The 15333-nt window shown below is 40.3% G+C and overlaps 1 protein-coding gene across 1 annotated transcript in view; it reads right to left on the reverse strand.

Moving 5' to 3' along the window:
* Positions 1 to 15333, reverse strand: part of LOC143770229 (uncharacterized) — a 263961-nt gene that overhangs the window by 76889 nt on the left and 171739 nt on the right. Inside the window, exons 97-105 of the mRNA XM_077259650.1 lie at positions 14390 to 14409; positions 13095 to 13130; positions 12170 to 12275; positions 11898 to 11999; positions 8133 to 8164; positions 7009 to 7108; positions 6452 to 6468; positions 622 to 639; positions 260 to 365 (exon numbers count right to left, since the gene is read on the reverse strand). Of these exons, the coding sequence (XP_077115765.1) occupies positions 260 to 365; positions 622 to 639; positions 6452 to 6468; positions 7009 to 7108; positions 8133 to 8164; positions 11898 to 11999; positions 12170 to 12275; positions 13095 to 13130; positions 14390 to 14409 (537 nt within the window). The remainder of the gene's footprint in view (positions 1 to 259; positions 366 to 621; positions 640 to 6451; positions 6469 to 7008; positions 7109 to 8132; positions 8165 to 11897; positions 12000 to 12169; positions 12276 to 13094; positions 13131 to 14389; positions 14410 to 15333) is intronic.

Genomic DNA, 15333 nt, shown 5'->3' on the forward strand with positions numbered 1-15333 from the left:
ACAGAGAAGATCAGCGAAAAGAGAAAAGTCTGGGAATTCTGAGAAATTAATTTTTTTTTTACCTAAATTATATAATTTTATACCAACCCAAAGTGATGCAAAATACCATACGACAACACATTAGCAGAAAGTATCAGAAGAGTATAGAAAAGTAGAACGTCATGAAGTAAGTTGCGTCCAATAAAATGATTATTTGTAAATATTTGTAAATAGAACCAAACGGTTTTCACATTCTGATGGACACATGACAAATACTCACTGCATTCATAGATGGGACAGCAGCCATCAATTGGGTCAGCTTTCACCAACACTGTATCACGTACATCACAATTGTTGGGTTGACATAAGGACACATCGCAAATTTTCTAGGTAAAGAAATAACAAATATTCGTAAGAAAAACCTTTATAATAATAAATAAAGGCCCACACTTTTTTTACGTTCACTTTTTTTGGAGTGCCGCCTCTTGCTTTATATTTTTAAATAGAAATTTAATAGATTTTAATTTAAATTAAATAGAAAAAAAACGAGATGTGCGCTAACGCTCGCTCTTACCGAAATTTTAAAATATTGCAATGAAGAATGAACGAGCCATTGACTAATTATAATTGATGGGAACTTACCTCTGTCGTTTGTGGAGGCTGAAAAATAAATGACAAATTTTCACCATTAAAACAAGTTCTGGAAAAATACATCTCATCGCTAAGTCTAGCAGTGGTACTGTTAGAGCTCAATTTTGTCATATGAGTGTTATCTGTGGTTTTTATGGACAGCACTCGTACCTATCATATTTTGGGGGGTTTTGCACATGTCTGATTTTTTATTTGCACCCAGTGGTCCATGGAAAAAAAATCAGATGCATGTTCGAATTTGATCCGAGTGTCAGATCAAAATCAGCAATGTAAGCCTATGGGTCCGTGAAAAAAATCTGAACTGCACTCAAATGACATCTAAGTGCAGTCCTGATTTTCACAGAGTGGCAAAATGGAGAAGGTAGAGAAACTTTTTTTTTTCTTTCTCTCCACATCTGAGAAAAATTTATGTCAATCTGGTCAAACACTGATCAATCATATCGTTTGTCACAGATGTGGAGAAAACGGTTGTGTGACCCTAACCTTACTGGAAACTTCTTTGCATGCATGCTTTCTCATTGAGTAATTTATTTTAACTTTTATTTAGAGAGTATTACTCAAAATTCTTAAAAAAGGCAGAAGTATATATTTAAAAAATAAATAAATGCATTTAAAGAAATTTAAAATAATAAAAATTATATACAGACAGTATATTTATGTATATACACTGTGTAAAAAAGATATATATATATATATATATATATATATATATGTAAAGATATACTTATCTATCTATATATATTATAAGATTTGTGAATGACATATATATATATTTATATATATATATATACATATACATACACATCTTATAATATATATTAAAAATATACACTTTTTTTCTCTATTAGAATTTATAAAGTACAATAAATATAAAAGACCAGAAAAAGAAAAGTTAAAGAAAACTTAAATTATAATAAATACATGTGAATACTCAAACCAACTCTAGAAACTGTAGATGATAAAAAGCAAACATTATATTTATTTTAAATGGTTGAAAAAAAATTAAGTAGCTCCATACAAGTAAATTGTGAAAAATAAAACATATAATGGGGAAGAAAAATAACAATTTCATTAAGGGCTGTCCCACACGTCCAGATAATTCCGGTACCGGAATAAATCGGTACCGGAGTTATCCGTGTCCGTGTGCCTGGGAACTCACGGAGGCCATACGTGTGGCACACGTGTGCCGCCCGTATGGCGAGTGGGTACCACACGGAGCGTGTGGTACCCACTCTGCATGGTGCTGAAGCTGCGATTCATATCTTCCCTGCAGCAGCGTTTGCTGCAGAGAAAATATGAAGAATAGTGTTTAAAATAAAGATCCATGTGTCCGCCGCCCCCCACCCCCTGTGCGCCCCCCCGCTGGTCAGAAAATACTTACCCGCTCCCTCGCTGCTTCCTGGTCTGGCCGCGGCTTCTCCTGCATGCCGTCACGTGGGGCCGATCATTTACAGTCATGAATATGTGGCTCCACCTCCCATAGGGGCGGAGCCGACTATTCATGATTGTAAATGATCGGCCCCACGTGACCGCATACAGTAGGAGGCGCGGCCAGACCAGGAAGGAGCGAGGGAGCGGGTAAGTATTTTCTGACCAGCGGGGGGGCGCACAGGGGGTGGGGGGGCGGCGGACACCTAAATCTTTATTTTAAACACTATTCTTCATATTTTCTCTACAGCAAACGCTGCTGCAGGGAAGATATGAATACCGGCTTCAGCACCACGTGGGGGGGGACAGCGCTTACTGTAGCGCTGTCTCCTGCACGCACACGGACCCCAGACGGAGAATGTCCGTGTGAGGTCCGTGTTTTACGCGGACCCATTGACTCTATTGGGTCCGTGTAAAACGTGCGCTCCCACGAACACTGACATGTCTCCGTGTTTGGCACACGGAGACACGGTCCGCAAAAAATCAATGACATCTGAACAGATGCATTGGTTTTTGAGGGTCTACGTGTGTCAGTGTCTCCGGTACGTGAGGAAACTGTCACCTCACGTACCGGAATCACTGACGTGTGAAACCGGCCTAATGAAGCGGAACAGAGGGAAAGAATAATCTATATATATAATTGTCTAAGGGTCACTTCCGTCTGTCTGTCACGGATATTCATTGGTCGCGGCCTCTGTCTGTCATGGAAATCCAAGTCGCTGATTGGTCCTGGCAAAACAGCCACGACCAATCAGCGACGGGCACAGTCCGGAAGAAAATGGCCGCTCCTTACTCCCCGCAGTCAGTGCCCGGCGCGCGCATACTCCCCTCCCGTCACCGCTAACACAGGGTTAATGCTGACGGTAATGGACCACGTTATGCTGCGGGTAACGCACTCCTTTACCGCTGCTATTAACCCTGTGTGTCCACAACTTTTTACTATTGATGCTGCCTATGCGGCATCAATAGTAAAAAATGTAATGTTAAAAATAATAAAAAAACAAAAAACCTGCTATACTCACCCTCCGTAGTCCGCCGAGCCGCTCGCGCCGACCGCCATCTTCCGTTCCCGGCGATGCATTGCGAAATTAACCAGAAGACTTAGCGGTCTCGCAAGACCGCTAAGTCATCTGGGTAATTTCTCAACGCATCCTGGGAACGGAAGATGGTGGCAGCCGCGCGCGCATCGGCACAGCACCGTTGGATCCCAGGAGGTGAGTATGTAACTATTTTTTATTTTAATTCTTTTTTTAACAGGGATATGGTGCCCACACTGCTGTATACTACGTGGGCTGTGTTAGATACTACGTGGCTGCTATATACTACGTGTACAGTACTATATACTACATGGCTGCTAAATACTACGTGGACAGTACTATATACTACATGGCTGCTATATACTACGTGGACAGTACTTTATACTACATGGCTGCTATATACTATGTGGGCAGTACTATATACTACATGGCTGCTATATACTACGTGGGCAGTACTATATACTACATGGCTGCTATATACTACGTGGGCAGTACTATATACTACATGGCTGCTATATACTATGTGGGCAGTACTATATACTACATGGCTGCTATAGACTACATGGACAGTACTATATACTACATGGCTGCTATAGACTACGTGGACAGTACTATATACTACATGGCTGCTATATACTACGTGGGCAGTACTATATACTACATGGCTGCTATATACTATGTGGGCAGTACTATATACTACATGGCTGCTATATACTACGTGGGCAGTACTATATACTACATGGCTGCTATATACTATGTGGGCAGTACTATACACTACATGGCTGATATATACTATGTGGACAGTACTATATATACTACATGGCTGCTATATACTACGTGGACAGTACTATATATACTACATGGCTGCTATATACTACGTGGGCAGTATTATATATACTACATGGCTGCTATATACTATGTGGGCAGTACTATATACTACATGGCTGCTATATACTACGTGGGCAGTATTATATACTACATCGCTGCTATATACTACGTGGACAGTACTATATATACTACATGGCTGCTATATACTACGTGGGCAGTACTATATACTACATGGCTGCTATATACTATGTGGGCAGTACTATATACTACATGGCTGCTATATACTATGTGGACAGTACTATATATACTACATGGCTGCTATATACTACGTGGGCAGTACTATATACTACATGGCTGCTATATACTATGTGGGCAGTACTATATACTACATGGCTGCTATATACTACGTGGACAGTACTATATACTACATGGCTGCTATATACTATGTGGGCAGTACTATATACTACATGGCTGCTATATACTACGTGAGCTGCGTTATATACTACATGGCTGCTATATACTACGTGGCCAGTGTTACATACTATGTGGCCTGTGTTTTGTACTGCATGGGCTGTGCTATATATTGCGTGGTCTGTGTTATATACTATGTCACCTGTGTTATATACTACGTGGCTGCTATATACTGCGTTGGGCTGTGTTATATAGTACGTGGGCTGTGCTATATACTGTTTGGGCTGTGTTATATATTGCGTGGCCTGTATTAACGCATCAGGTATTCTACAATATGTATTTTTGTATATATCAGCCACATACTATATAGCACAGGCCACGTACTACACTGTGTTCCAAATTATTATGCACAAAGAGTTTAGGAGTGATAAGGTTAGAATTTTTTTGTCATTTAAACTCATTGATGGTGATGTGTGTCAGGGCTCTTTATATCACTGAAAGCAATTGCAGATACCTGTGGAAATTAGTTTGGCAGGTGTGTCCAAATAAAGGCAAGACTACTTAAGAAGGCTGTTCCACATTATTAAGCAGCCTACATTTTTTGCCAAAATGGGAAAGAAAAAGGATGTGTCGGCTGCTGAGAAGCAACAAATTGTGGAGTATTTAGGTCAAGGCATGACTACAATCAACATTGCCAAGACACTTCATCGTGATCATCGCACAATCAAGAAGTATGTAGCTGATTCCCAGCACACACATGTGCGTGCTGATAAGGAAAAATTGAGGACTCTTTCCAACAGGCAATTGCGTAAGGTTAAAAGAGCAGCTGCAAAAATGCCTTGTCATAGCAGCAGACAAGTTTTTGAAGCTGCTGGTGCCTCCAATGTCCCCAGAACAACAAGATGCAGGGTCCTTCAGAGGTTTGCAGCTGTGCGTAAGCCATCCTGTCGACCACCTCTATCCACTGCAACAAGCAGAAACGGCTCCAGTGGGCCAAACGATACATGAAGACTGACTTCCAAACTGTTTTGTTCACCGATGAGTGCCGTGCAACGCTCGATGGTCCAGATGGATGGAGTGGAGGATGGCTGGTTGATGGACACCTCATGAAAACACGGCTAAGGCGCCAACAAGGAGGAGGTGGAGTAATGTTTTGGGCTGGAATCATGGGGAAAGAGATTGTCGGCCCCTTTATGATCCCTGAAGGGGTATAGATGAACTCCATAGTCTATGTGGAGTTTCTAAAACAACACTTCCTGCCATGGTTCAAGAGGAAGAACCGTGCTTTCCGCAGCAAGATCATTTTCATGCCTGATAATGCACCGTCTCATGCTGCAAAAAACACATCTGCATCTCTGGCTGCTATGGGCATAAAAGAGGACAAACTTATGGTGTGGCCACCATCTTCCCCTGGCCTCCACCCCATTGAGAACCTCTGGAGCATCAGCAAAAGGAGTGTCTATGATGGCGGGAGGCAGTTCACATCTAAGCAACAGCTCTGGGAGGGTATTCTGTCCACATGCAAAACAATTGAAGCAGAAACCATCCAAAAACTGACAAATTCAATGGACGAGAGAGTTCAGAAGCTTCTTTCAAACAAGGGGTCCTATGTGCAAATGTAACATCACCTAGAATAAACTTTTCACTTGAAAACTGTTTGATTTCATTTTGTAATAAGCTGATAATGCTTATAACTTCACAATTGACCTTTTTTTGGTTCAAAATAAAAAAAAAGGTTGAAAACTCTGCTGTGCATAATAATTTGGAACATGCATTTTGAGTGTTTATTTTTTTTTAAAAGGTACTGTTTTCATAGGCAGTTTGTTCCAAAACATTGCAATTATACTAGAATAGTAGATGACTGGAAAATAACAATGACTGCAATTCAGATAGGTAATTTAGAGAAAATATGAGGAAATATTATTTGCATAATAATTTGGAACACAGTGTATTTGTATGCTATATACTACATGGCTCCTATATACTACGTGGCCTGTGCTATATACTATGTGGCTGCTATATACATACATATTCTAGAATACCCGATGCGTTAGAATCGGGCCACCATCTAGTACAATATAAAAGGCGTATATAAAAAGTACATTTTGGGTACTTACCGCAGTCACAGGAGGTACTGCGAAATGATACAAAGGAAAGTTACATTAGTTCACGATCATTTCTGTTAATTTATTGTACAATTTAATGGAACAGCACTGTATGATAGTGGGGGGTGGTATGGAGGCAAACTAAACATCTGAAAGGTTCTCCTTAAAAGGAATCTGTCAGTAGGATCTACTCTATCTGCAATTTGATGCCTTATTGAAAATTAAATCGCCATTTTTCTTCATATTCAAATGAGCTGTAAAGCTCTATGGGCGGGACATAGATCTCCAGGAGACTCTGCCTCCAGAGCTTATTTAACATGGAAGGTGGCATTACTAGTGTGAGACATGTAATGACTGACAGCCTGCTCTCCTGATCTATGGGAATAAGACATCGGATTGCAGATTTCAAGGTTTCATTTTATTCCTATAACCTACATGCCCATATAGAAGGCTTAGGATGATTGATCCTACTGACGGTAAACGTTCACTTTTAATTATACTCCCCCTCCCCACCTCAAAATGGATTCTATCCACTATTCACATGGAGAAAAGATGGGCTGTTGACTTACTGCACTCATAGCTCTTGCAGCAATGGTCATCTCCAGGAACTTCAACTAGAACAGCCGGTATATCACAAGGTGGGACAAAGCAGTTAACACCAGTACATGGCTGTAACAGAGACAGACATATTGAATATATTGGGTTTATTATTTTTCACATTTTTCTAGGTCTATTCTAATAATAAAGAAGGGTGACCTTGGGGGACTTTGAATCTATTGATGGCTGTTTTATAATTTTTTTTTAAAGTGGACACAACCTGAATGGGTCTAGGTCTCATTTACAGAATATAAGCCTCTACCAGGAGCGTAATGATCGCGGTCACAGAGGTCGCGACTGGGCCCATGTGGGTGATGGGCCTGCCTATGCCAACACAATCTTCAAGTGGATGTGTGTCTTCGGACACACATTCAGCTGATGTGTATTGAGGTGAAGAGACCCGCTGGGTCCGTGTACTGCAATACACGCTGCCGGCCAAAATGAGGGACATATATAACAGGATGGGTGGACATATATGCAAGGATGGGCCTATGATGAGGGACATATATACCAGGATGGGGCCATAATGAGGGACATATATACCAGGATGGGTGGACATGTGTACAAGGATGGGCCCATGATGAGGGACATATAAACCAGGATGGGTGGACATATGTACAAGGATGGGCCCATGATGAGGGACATATAAACCAGGATGGGGCCATAATGAGGGACATATATACCAGGATGGGTGGATATATGTACAAGGATGGGCCCATGATGAGGGACATATAAACCAGGATGGGCCCATGATGAGGGTCATATAAACCAGGATGGGGCCAGAATGACGGACATATATACCAGGATTGGCCCATGATGAGGTATATATATATATACCAGGAAGGAGCCCAGGATGGGGGACATTACTACATAACGAGGGAGGCACCTTATGTGTCCTTATAGGATTTAGAACTCTACAAGGGCCCATATATCTGACCACCATGCGAGGGGGCCCTGGTCCAAATTATGCACAGGGGCCCATTTTATTCTAGTTACACCACTGGCTGCTACTAATGGAACATGTGAAATGATCCTACACAGTTTTGGAAAAAGACATGGCACTGGATCAGATATTACTGATGGTGGGAAGTCTTACCTCTGGAGTTGTGGGCTCTGGAGTTGGGGTCTCTGGAACAGAAGATTGTTTATATTAATTATTATAGAACTGAATTTTCTTAACTGTTGAAAATTGCTTTGTACAATGGTCCTCTATGAGGGTGGTCTTCTCATAAAAATATTATGAGAAATAAACCATGAATGTTTCACTGTATACTAATTACACAGGTTGAAAAAAGACCTCGGTCCATCAAGTTCAACCTTTCTCCACCAATTTTAACTTTAAATTAACTATAACCCGCAATGTTATGTGTATTGAGGAATTTGTCCAGCCCTTGTATAAAAGCTGTCATAGTGTCGGCCATTACTACCTCTTGTGGTCGGCATTCCACAGTCTGACTGCTCTAACTGTAAAGAACCCTTTCCTATTTAGCAGCCAGAATCGCCTTTCTTCCACCTGTAATGAGTGTCCCCTGGTCCATAGAATGGTCCTTGGAAGGATTAAGTAATGTGCCGTCCTTTGTACAGACCACAGATATATTTATACATGTAAATGAGATCCCTTCTGAGGCTTCTTTTTTCTAAGCTAAACAAGTCCAACTTTTTCAACCTCTCATCATACGAGAGGCCTCCATCCCTTGTAATAATCTAGTTGCCGCTTTTGAATTGACTCTAATTTCTGAATATCCTTTTTTTAAATATGGAGCCCAATCCTGGATCCCATATTCTAGAAGTGGCCTCACACAAGCGATTTATAAATGGGTAACAAAACATTGGGATCACGGGATTTTATCTCTTTCTTTATACACCCTAAAATCTTGTTTGCTTTTGCATCTGCTGCTTGACATTGAGCGCTGCTGCTCAGCTTACTTGTAACCAGAATAGCCAAGTCCTTCTCCTGTTCTGTAGTCCGGAGTATACTCCCATTTGATGTATATGAGGCTATAGGATTACCACGTCCAGGTGCATTACTCTACATTTATTTAGTGTCGTCATCAAAGACTGACACTTTAATCTTAATCCCATCCACAAGCTCATTAATAATCAGGTTAAAAAGAATTGGTCCTAGCACAGATCCCTGCGGTCCCCACTGCTGACTAAATCCCATTTAGAGAATGTACCATTTATGATGACTCTTTATTTCCGGTCATTTATCCAATTTCCTATCCATCTGCATATAGTTTCCCCCAGTCCTCGCTTCTGTAGCTTCACTATAAGGCTGTTATGTGGTACAGTATCAAATGCCTTTGCAAAGTCCAGATAAATCACATCAACCCCATTACCTAAATCCAGATTTGCACTTACATCCTCAGAGAAACCCAACATGTTAGTTAGACACAACCTATCTTTCATGAATCCATGCTGGTTGTCAGTTATTATATTATTATCTACAATATATCTCTGCAGGTCATCTCTTATGATGCCCTCAAAAATTTTGCACACTACTGATATCAGGCTTAGCGGACGGTAGTTGCCTGGCTCCACCTTCTTACCTTTCTTAATTATCTGTGCCACATCAGCCATCCTCCAATCCTGTGGCACCACCCCTGTTACAGGAGAGTCTAAAGGTACCGTCACACTAGGCGATATCGCCAGCGATCCGTGACGTTGCAGCGACCTGGATAGCGATATCGCTGTATTTGACACGCAGCAGCGATCTGGATCCCGCTGTGAAATTGCTGGTCGCTGCTAGAAGGTCTGCACTTTATTTGGTCGCTAGGTCGCCGTGTATCGCCGTGTTTGACAGCAAAAGCAAGGATACCAGCGATATTTTACACTGGTAACCAGGGTAAACATCGGGTTACTAAGCGCAGGGCCGCGCTTAGTAACCCGATGTTTACCCTGGTTACCAGCGTAAAAGTTAAAAAAACAAACAGCACATACTCACCAGCGTGTCCCCCAGCCTCTGCTTCCTGACACTGACTGAGCGCCGGCCCTAAACTGAAAGTGAAAGCACAGCGGTGACGTCACCGCTGTGCTGTTAGGGCCGGAGCTCAGTCAGTGTCAGGAAGCAGAGGCTGGGGGACGCGCAGGTGAGTATGTACTGTTTGTTTTTTTAACTTTTACGCTGGTAACCAGGGTAAACATCGGGTTACTAAGCGCGGCCCTGCGCTTAGCAACCCGATGCTTACCCTGGTTACCCGGGGACCTCGGCATCGTTGGTCGCTGGAGAGCGGTCTGTGTGACAGCTCTCCAGCGACCAAACAGCGACGCTGCAGCGATCGGCATCGCTGTCGCTATCGCTGCAGCGTCGCTTAATGTGACGGTACCTTAAGAATATGAGATACAGCGGTCTGTCAATTACTGAGCTCAATTCCCTCAGTACCCGTGGATGAATGCCATCTGGGCCAGGGGATTTGTCAATGTGTAATTTGCTCAGACGCAGGCGTACTTCTTCTTGTGTTAAACTAGTTATATCAGGTGGTGAACTTTAATTTTTGCCTTGTTGAATGATCCCTGGAACAGTTAGTTCATTGGTGAACATGGATGAAAAGTGCCTGTTTAATATCTCAGCCTTTTCTTTGTTCTCTATTATCTTGTTATTATCATCTTTTCATGGGCTGATACCATCTATTTTTCTTTTTTGGCATTGATGTATTTATAAAATTTTGGGGGATTTATTTTAATGTCACTGGCAATTTGTTTCTCTGTAGATAGCTTTGCAGCTTTATTTCTTTTTTACATTTCTTGTTTAGATCTTTATACTCCTGAAATGCTATTTCTGTATTCTCGACCTTCAGGATTTTGAATGCTCTTTGTTTTAGTCTTATTATACTCTGTGCTGCCTTATTTATCCATAATGGCTTCTTTTTATTACTGGACATTTTATTACCAGAGGGTATAAGTTTTCTCCAGTAGTATATCCTTAAACATGCCCCATTTATGGTCGATATCCCCAGTTGCCATGAGATGGTCCCAGTCTACTCGATTAAGTTCTTCCCTTAATTTGTTGAAATTAGTTTTCCTTAAGTTACAGGTTTTTGCATTTCTCCTTTTGAATGTTTGATTGACATCTACTTTGAAACTTACCATATTATTGTCACTGCTTCTTAAATGCTTAGAACTGAAATTGTATCTGGTCTATTTGACAGAACCAGATCCAGCAGATTACCTCCCCTGGTCAGTTCATCTACCAGCTGAGAGAGGTAATTGTCCTGAATTGTGGATAAGAACTTACAGCTTTAAGCAAAACCAGAAGATTCTATGTCAGTTCTTGATGGTTTTCTTGAATGATGACAACAACATATTTAAAGCTTATCACCCAATAAATAGTATAGAAAATAACGTACTGAACTTTGGGGAGCCAAACTAACCACTGGGACCCCCATCGATCTTGAAAATGGTAATTTACATGGACTGACTGATGGCACAATATGATTGCCGATCGGTAAACCTTTGCAAACAATGCATTGCTAAAGGACCATGATTTATTTTCGCTGTGTAAAAGATTATTTAACTCTACGAACGAGCGTTTTGCTCATTCATTGGGTGATTAGCAGCCTGTCTACATTGGAACACTCTTATACTTTGCATGTATATCAGCCTATAGTCCGTCTCATTTATTTGGTTTTGCCATAAATTCTTGTGCTTTGTACAAACGGGGGCATGTCCCCCCATTCAGAGCTGAGTATTTCATCTGTATAGCTTTCCATGGGATCAGTGGTGGTAACAGCAGTTGGACGCCCTGTGACCAGGAAGTTATGCCCTATCCAGTGAATAAGGTATACCTTCAAAACTAAATACAGCTTATTTAATACTATAAACAGGAGAGGCACACATGTTCAGACTTCCATTGCTCACTTACGGCATATGTATTCTGGGCAGCAGTACTTTTCAGGATCTTGAGTTCTGATTGGTGGTGTGCCGTCTTGACATTGAGGAATGGGACTGCATGCCTGTGTGCACTCTGCAATAAAAGACAATGTACACCTTATATATAGTCTGTAGGGTTTATGGCAGACTATATTCTGTGAAAGGAGATCTTCTGGTGTTCCTCCCAATATATACAACAATTATCAATCCAAACCATTCTCATTCTATATCCATATTACTTACATTGTGGATCGTGATACTTACCGCACACGTAGTGAGGGCAACACTCATCCGCCCAAGCGTAGGTATTGACAACAGCTCCCTGTTTGGTGCATGTTAGGGGCTCACAAAGTATATTCAAACAGCGATTCTGTAATACATGAGCATTTTTTTTCAGTATCATTTTAAGTGATTTTTTTTTATTATTATTATAGAGCATTTCCATCAAGACCAAAGATAAGATGCCTTTATTCAGATATCCAAACTGTTGGCTATCATGTTAAAAACATTTCTTACGCATGAGTTTTTACAAAACATTTCTTACTCTTGAGTTTTTACCCTTCCTGAACCTTTTCTTGAAGTTCAAAGTATATGAAGATGACCAGCTATAGAAATATGCTTTTGCCATAACCTGTTGGGCGTTATTTATGCTATATGTGTCTATATGTGGCCACCTAGTCATTGGGATGTGAGTTTCAGCCTTCACGTCACAATATCATGTTGATATTATGCCGGGAAATTCATGGAAGAGTCCAGGTTGTTAAGGTGTGCATTCTAGTGATTATTCCACAACCCCAACTGATATACTACTACTGGGTCAAGTGTGAATATGGGCAAAGAAAACAATCCAAAGCAAAACTATGCTATGCTATCGGGTGAACCTTGAAGCTCCAGGGCACCAATACAAAGTTTGTAACGGGGTCTCACCAACTATCATACATATTTATACTGATAGTCTGCTTATAAAGACCAAAGGGACCTTTCGTAGCACCAAAGGCTCCATGACCTGGTTCACCGTATAGTTACGGGCTTGCTAGCTTTTATTGAGTGCATGTCTTCAGAATATTCCACAGCTGAATTACGCCATCAATAGTCTGTGTACTATACACTTTATTAATGATTATATTGAGCAATGGATATAAAGGTTCATAGTATATATGATATTTCAGACAATCTAGTTGTAACTTACAGGGGTTGGTATTGGAGTGGTGATGATGATGGGAGTCTGTAAAAAAAAAACACAAAATGTAATTTAAATATTTGCATGTTTCTGATATACACCTTCCACAACCCAATCAATAGTCCATTTATTCCTCATCTGTGATTTTACATCATATTTGCTGAGGAACAGATTTTAAAGGAATGGACACAAAGACGACCTATCACTAGATCAAAACTGGTCCCTTTTTTTTCTTATTTTATTCTCCCTACTCCCCTGAATATTCTATTTTATTTTTCTTTTTAATAATCTGACAAACGGTTCCAGAGAGAAGGATCTTTTATATTGAACGCTAAATTTTATGGTTTTTACTAAAAGAGAGCCGATCATGGGATCCTCAGGGGCATATCCTTAGGCTGCTTGATATTATACATTTTTGAGCCACTCCCCCTGGTTAAATACCGTATCAATTATTTGTAAATAAAAAGGCCCATATCTCTGTAATAATATGGTAAATTTTAAAAACAAAATTCAGAATACTCAGCGGAAGAGCGGGAACAAAATAACAGCTCATAACTTTTGACTGAACTGGCGATAGGTTCCCTTTTAACTCATACAGTTTGGTTATTACTTACCTGAGGAGTTGTGGGTGCAAGCTGTAAAAAGTGCCAACCCAAATTGTTTTAATAGAAATGTATTCCGAAAGTGTGGCGTTAATTATGACAAATTTGTTGGGTAGGACTCAACCACATCTCTCATGCTGAGCTCTGCCCAATTTTTAAAAAAATTGTTGGAGCTGCCACAAAAATAGGTGCATTTTTACACAACTATATGTTGTAAAATAATTTTGCAACAGTTTAACCTGATTTTTTTTGGGGGGTGCAAACTATTTGATCAATTTGACCCTAAATTTGCTGATCTTCAGATAGTCCAAAACGAAACAAATTTGTTATGAAATGGGTGCCATTTGTTTAGTAACGCAGGAATATTTTAGTCCTTTCTGGCCAACTAAGCCCGAAAACACAAACTTGAGGGCTGGATTTATGTAATCCCCATCCCTTGTTGGTCCATTACACTGCATTACACGCAAATTTGCCAAAACTGTCTATGAAAAATTGGAATATTTCAAACAAATTCATGATAGTTGTCATATGATGAACCTATTTGTCTCAGGGGATAATATTAATTGTATACACTAATTTAGGTTTGATCATATTTTTTTGTTCATGTGCTACAAAGCCAGATCCCCACAGTACCAATAGTGATTGCAGTTACCCTTTAAAAATTCAAAAAAGCAGAATTTATACAAACAATAATATACTTACTGTTGTTTCGATTTTAACGACTGTAATAAAGAAAAAACATGAATATGTTTAATTCAAAAAATGTTCAGCTCACGTAAAAAAAAGAAAAAAAATGAAATGCCTTTCATTTAAAATTAAATTTTTTTGATCAACAATTTCAGCTGCATTGGATTACATATGTAGTGCAGGTCTATGAGCCTGATTCATCATTTGCGATTTTTTTTTTCAAGTTACGTTTCTTTTCTTTTTGTCTTTTGGTATTGATATTTTTTGCACCAAATTCTTCAAAATGGTGCATGTGAATCATCTATTACAGTGGGGAAAAAAGTATTTATTCAGCGACCAATTGTGCAAGTTCTCCCACTTAAAAAGATGAGAGAGGCCTGTAATTGACATCATAGGTAGACCACAACTATGAGAGTCAAAATGAGAAAACAAATCCAGAAAATCACCTTGTCTGATTTGGCAAGTTTTATTTTGCAAATTATGGTGGAAAATATGAATTTGGTCATTAGCAAAAGTTCATCTCAATATTTTGTTATATATCCTTTGTTGGCAAAGACAGTGGTCAAACGTTTTCTGTAAGTCTTCACAAGGTTGGCACACACTGTTGGTGGTATGTTGGCCCATTCCTCCATGCAGATCTCCTCTAGAGCAGTGATGTTTTGGGCCTGTCGCTGGGCAACACGGACTTTCAACTCCCACCAAAGGTTTTCTATAAGGTTGAGATCTGGAGACTGGCTAGGCCACTCCAGGAGCTTCACATGCTTCTCATGAAGCCACTCTTTCGCTGCCCTGGCGGTATGCTTGGGATCATTATCATGTTGAAAGACACATCCACATTTCATCTTCAATGCCTTGCTGATGGAAGGAGGTTTGCACTCAAAATCTCACGATAAATGGCCCCATTCATGTACACAGATCAGTTGTCCTGGTCCCTTTGCAGAGAAACAGCCCCAAAGCAT

Source organism: Ranitomeya variabilis, chromosome 4, assembly GCF_051348905.1.
Source record: "Ranitomeya variabilis isolate aRanVar5 chromosome 4, aRanVar5.hap1, whole genome shotgun sequence".
NCBI lineage: Eukaryota > Metazoa > Chordata > Amphibia > Anura > Dendrobatidae > Ranitomeya > Ranitomeya variabilis.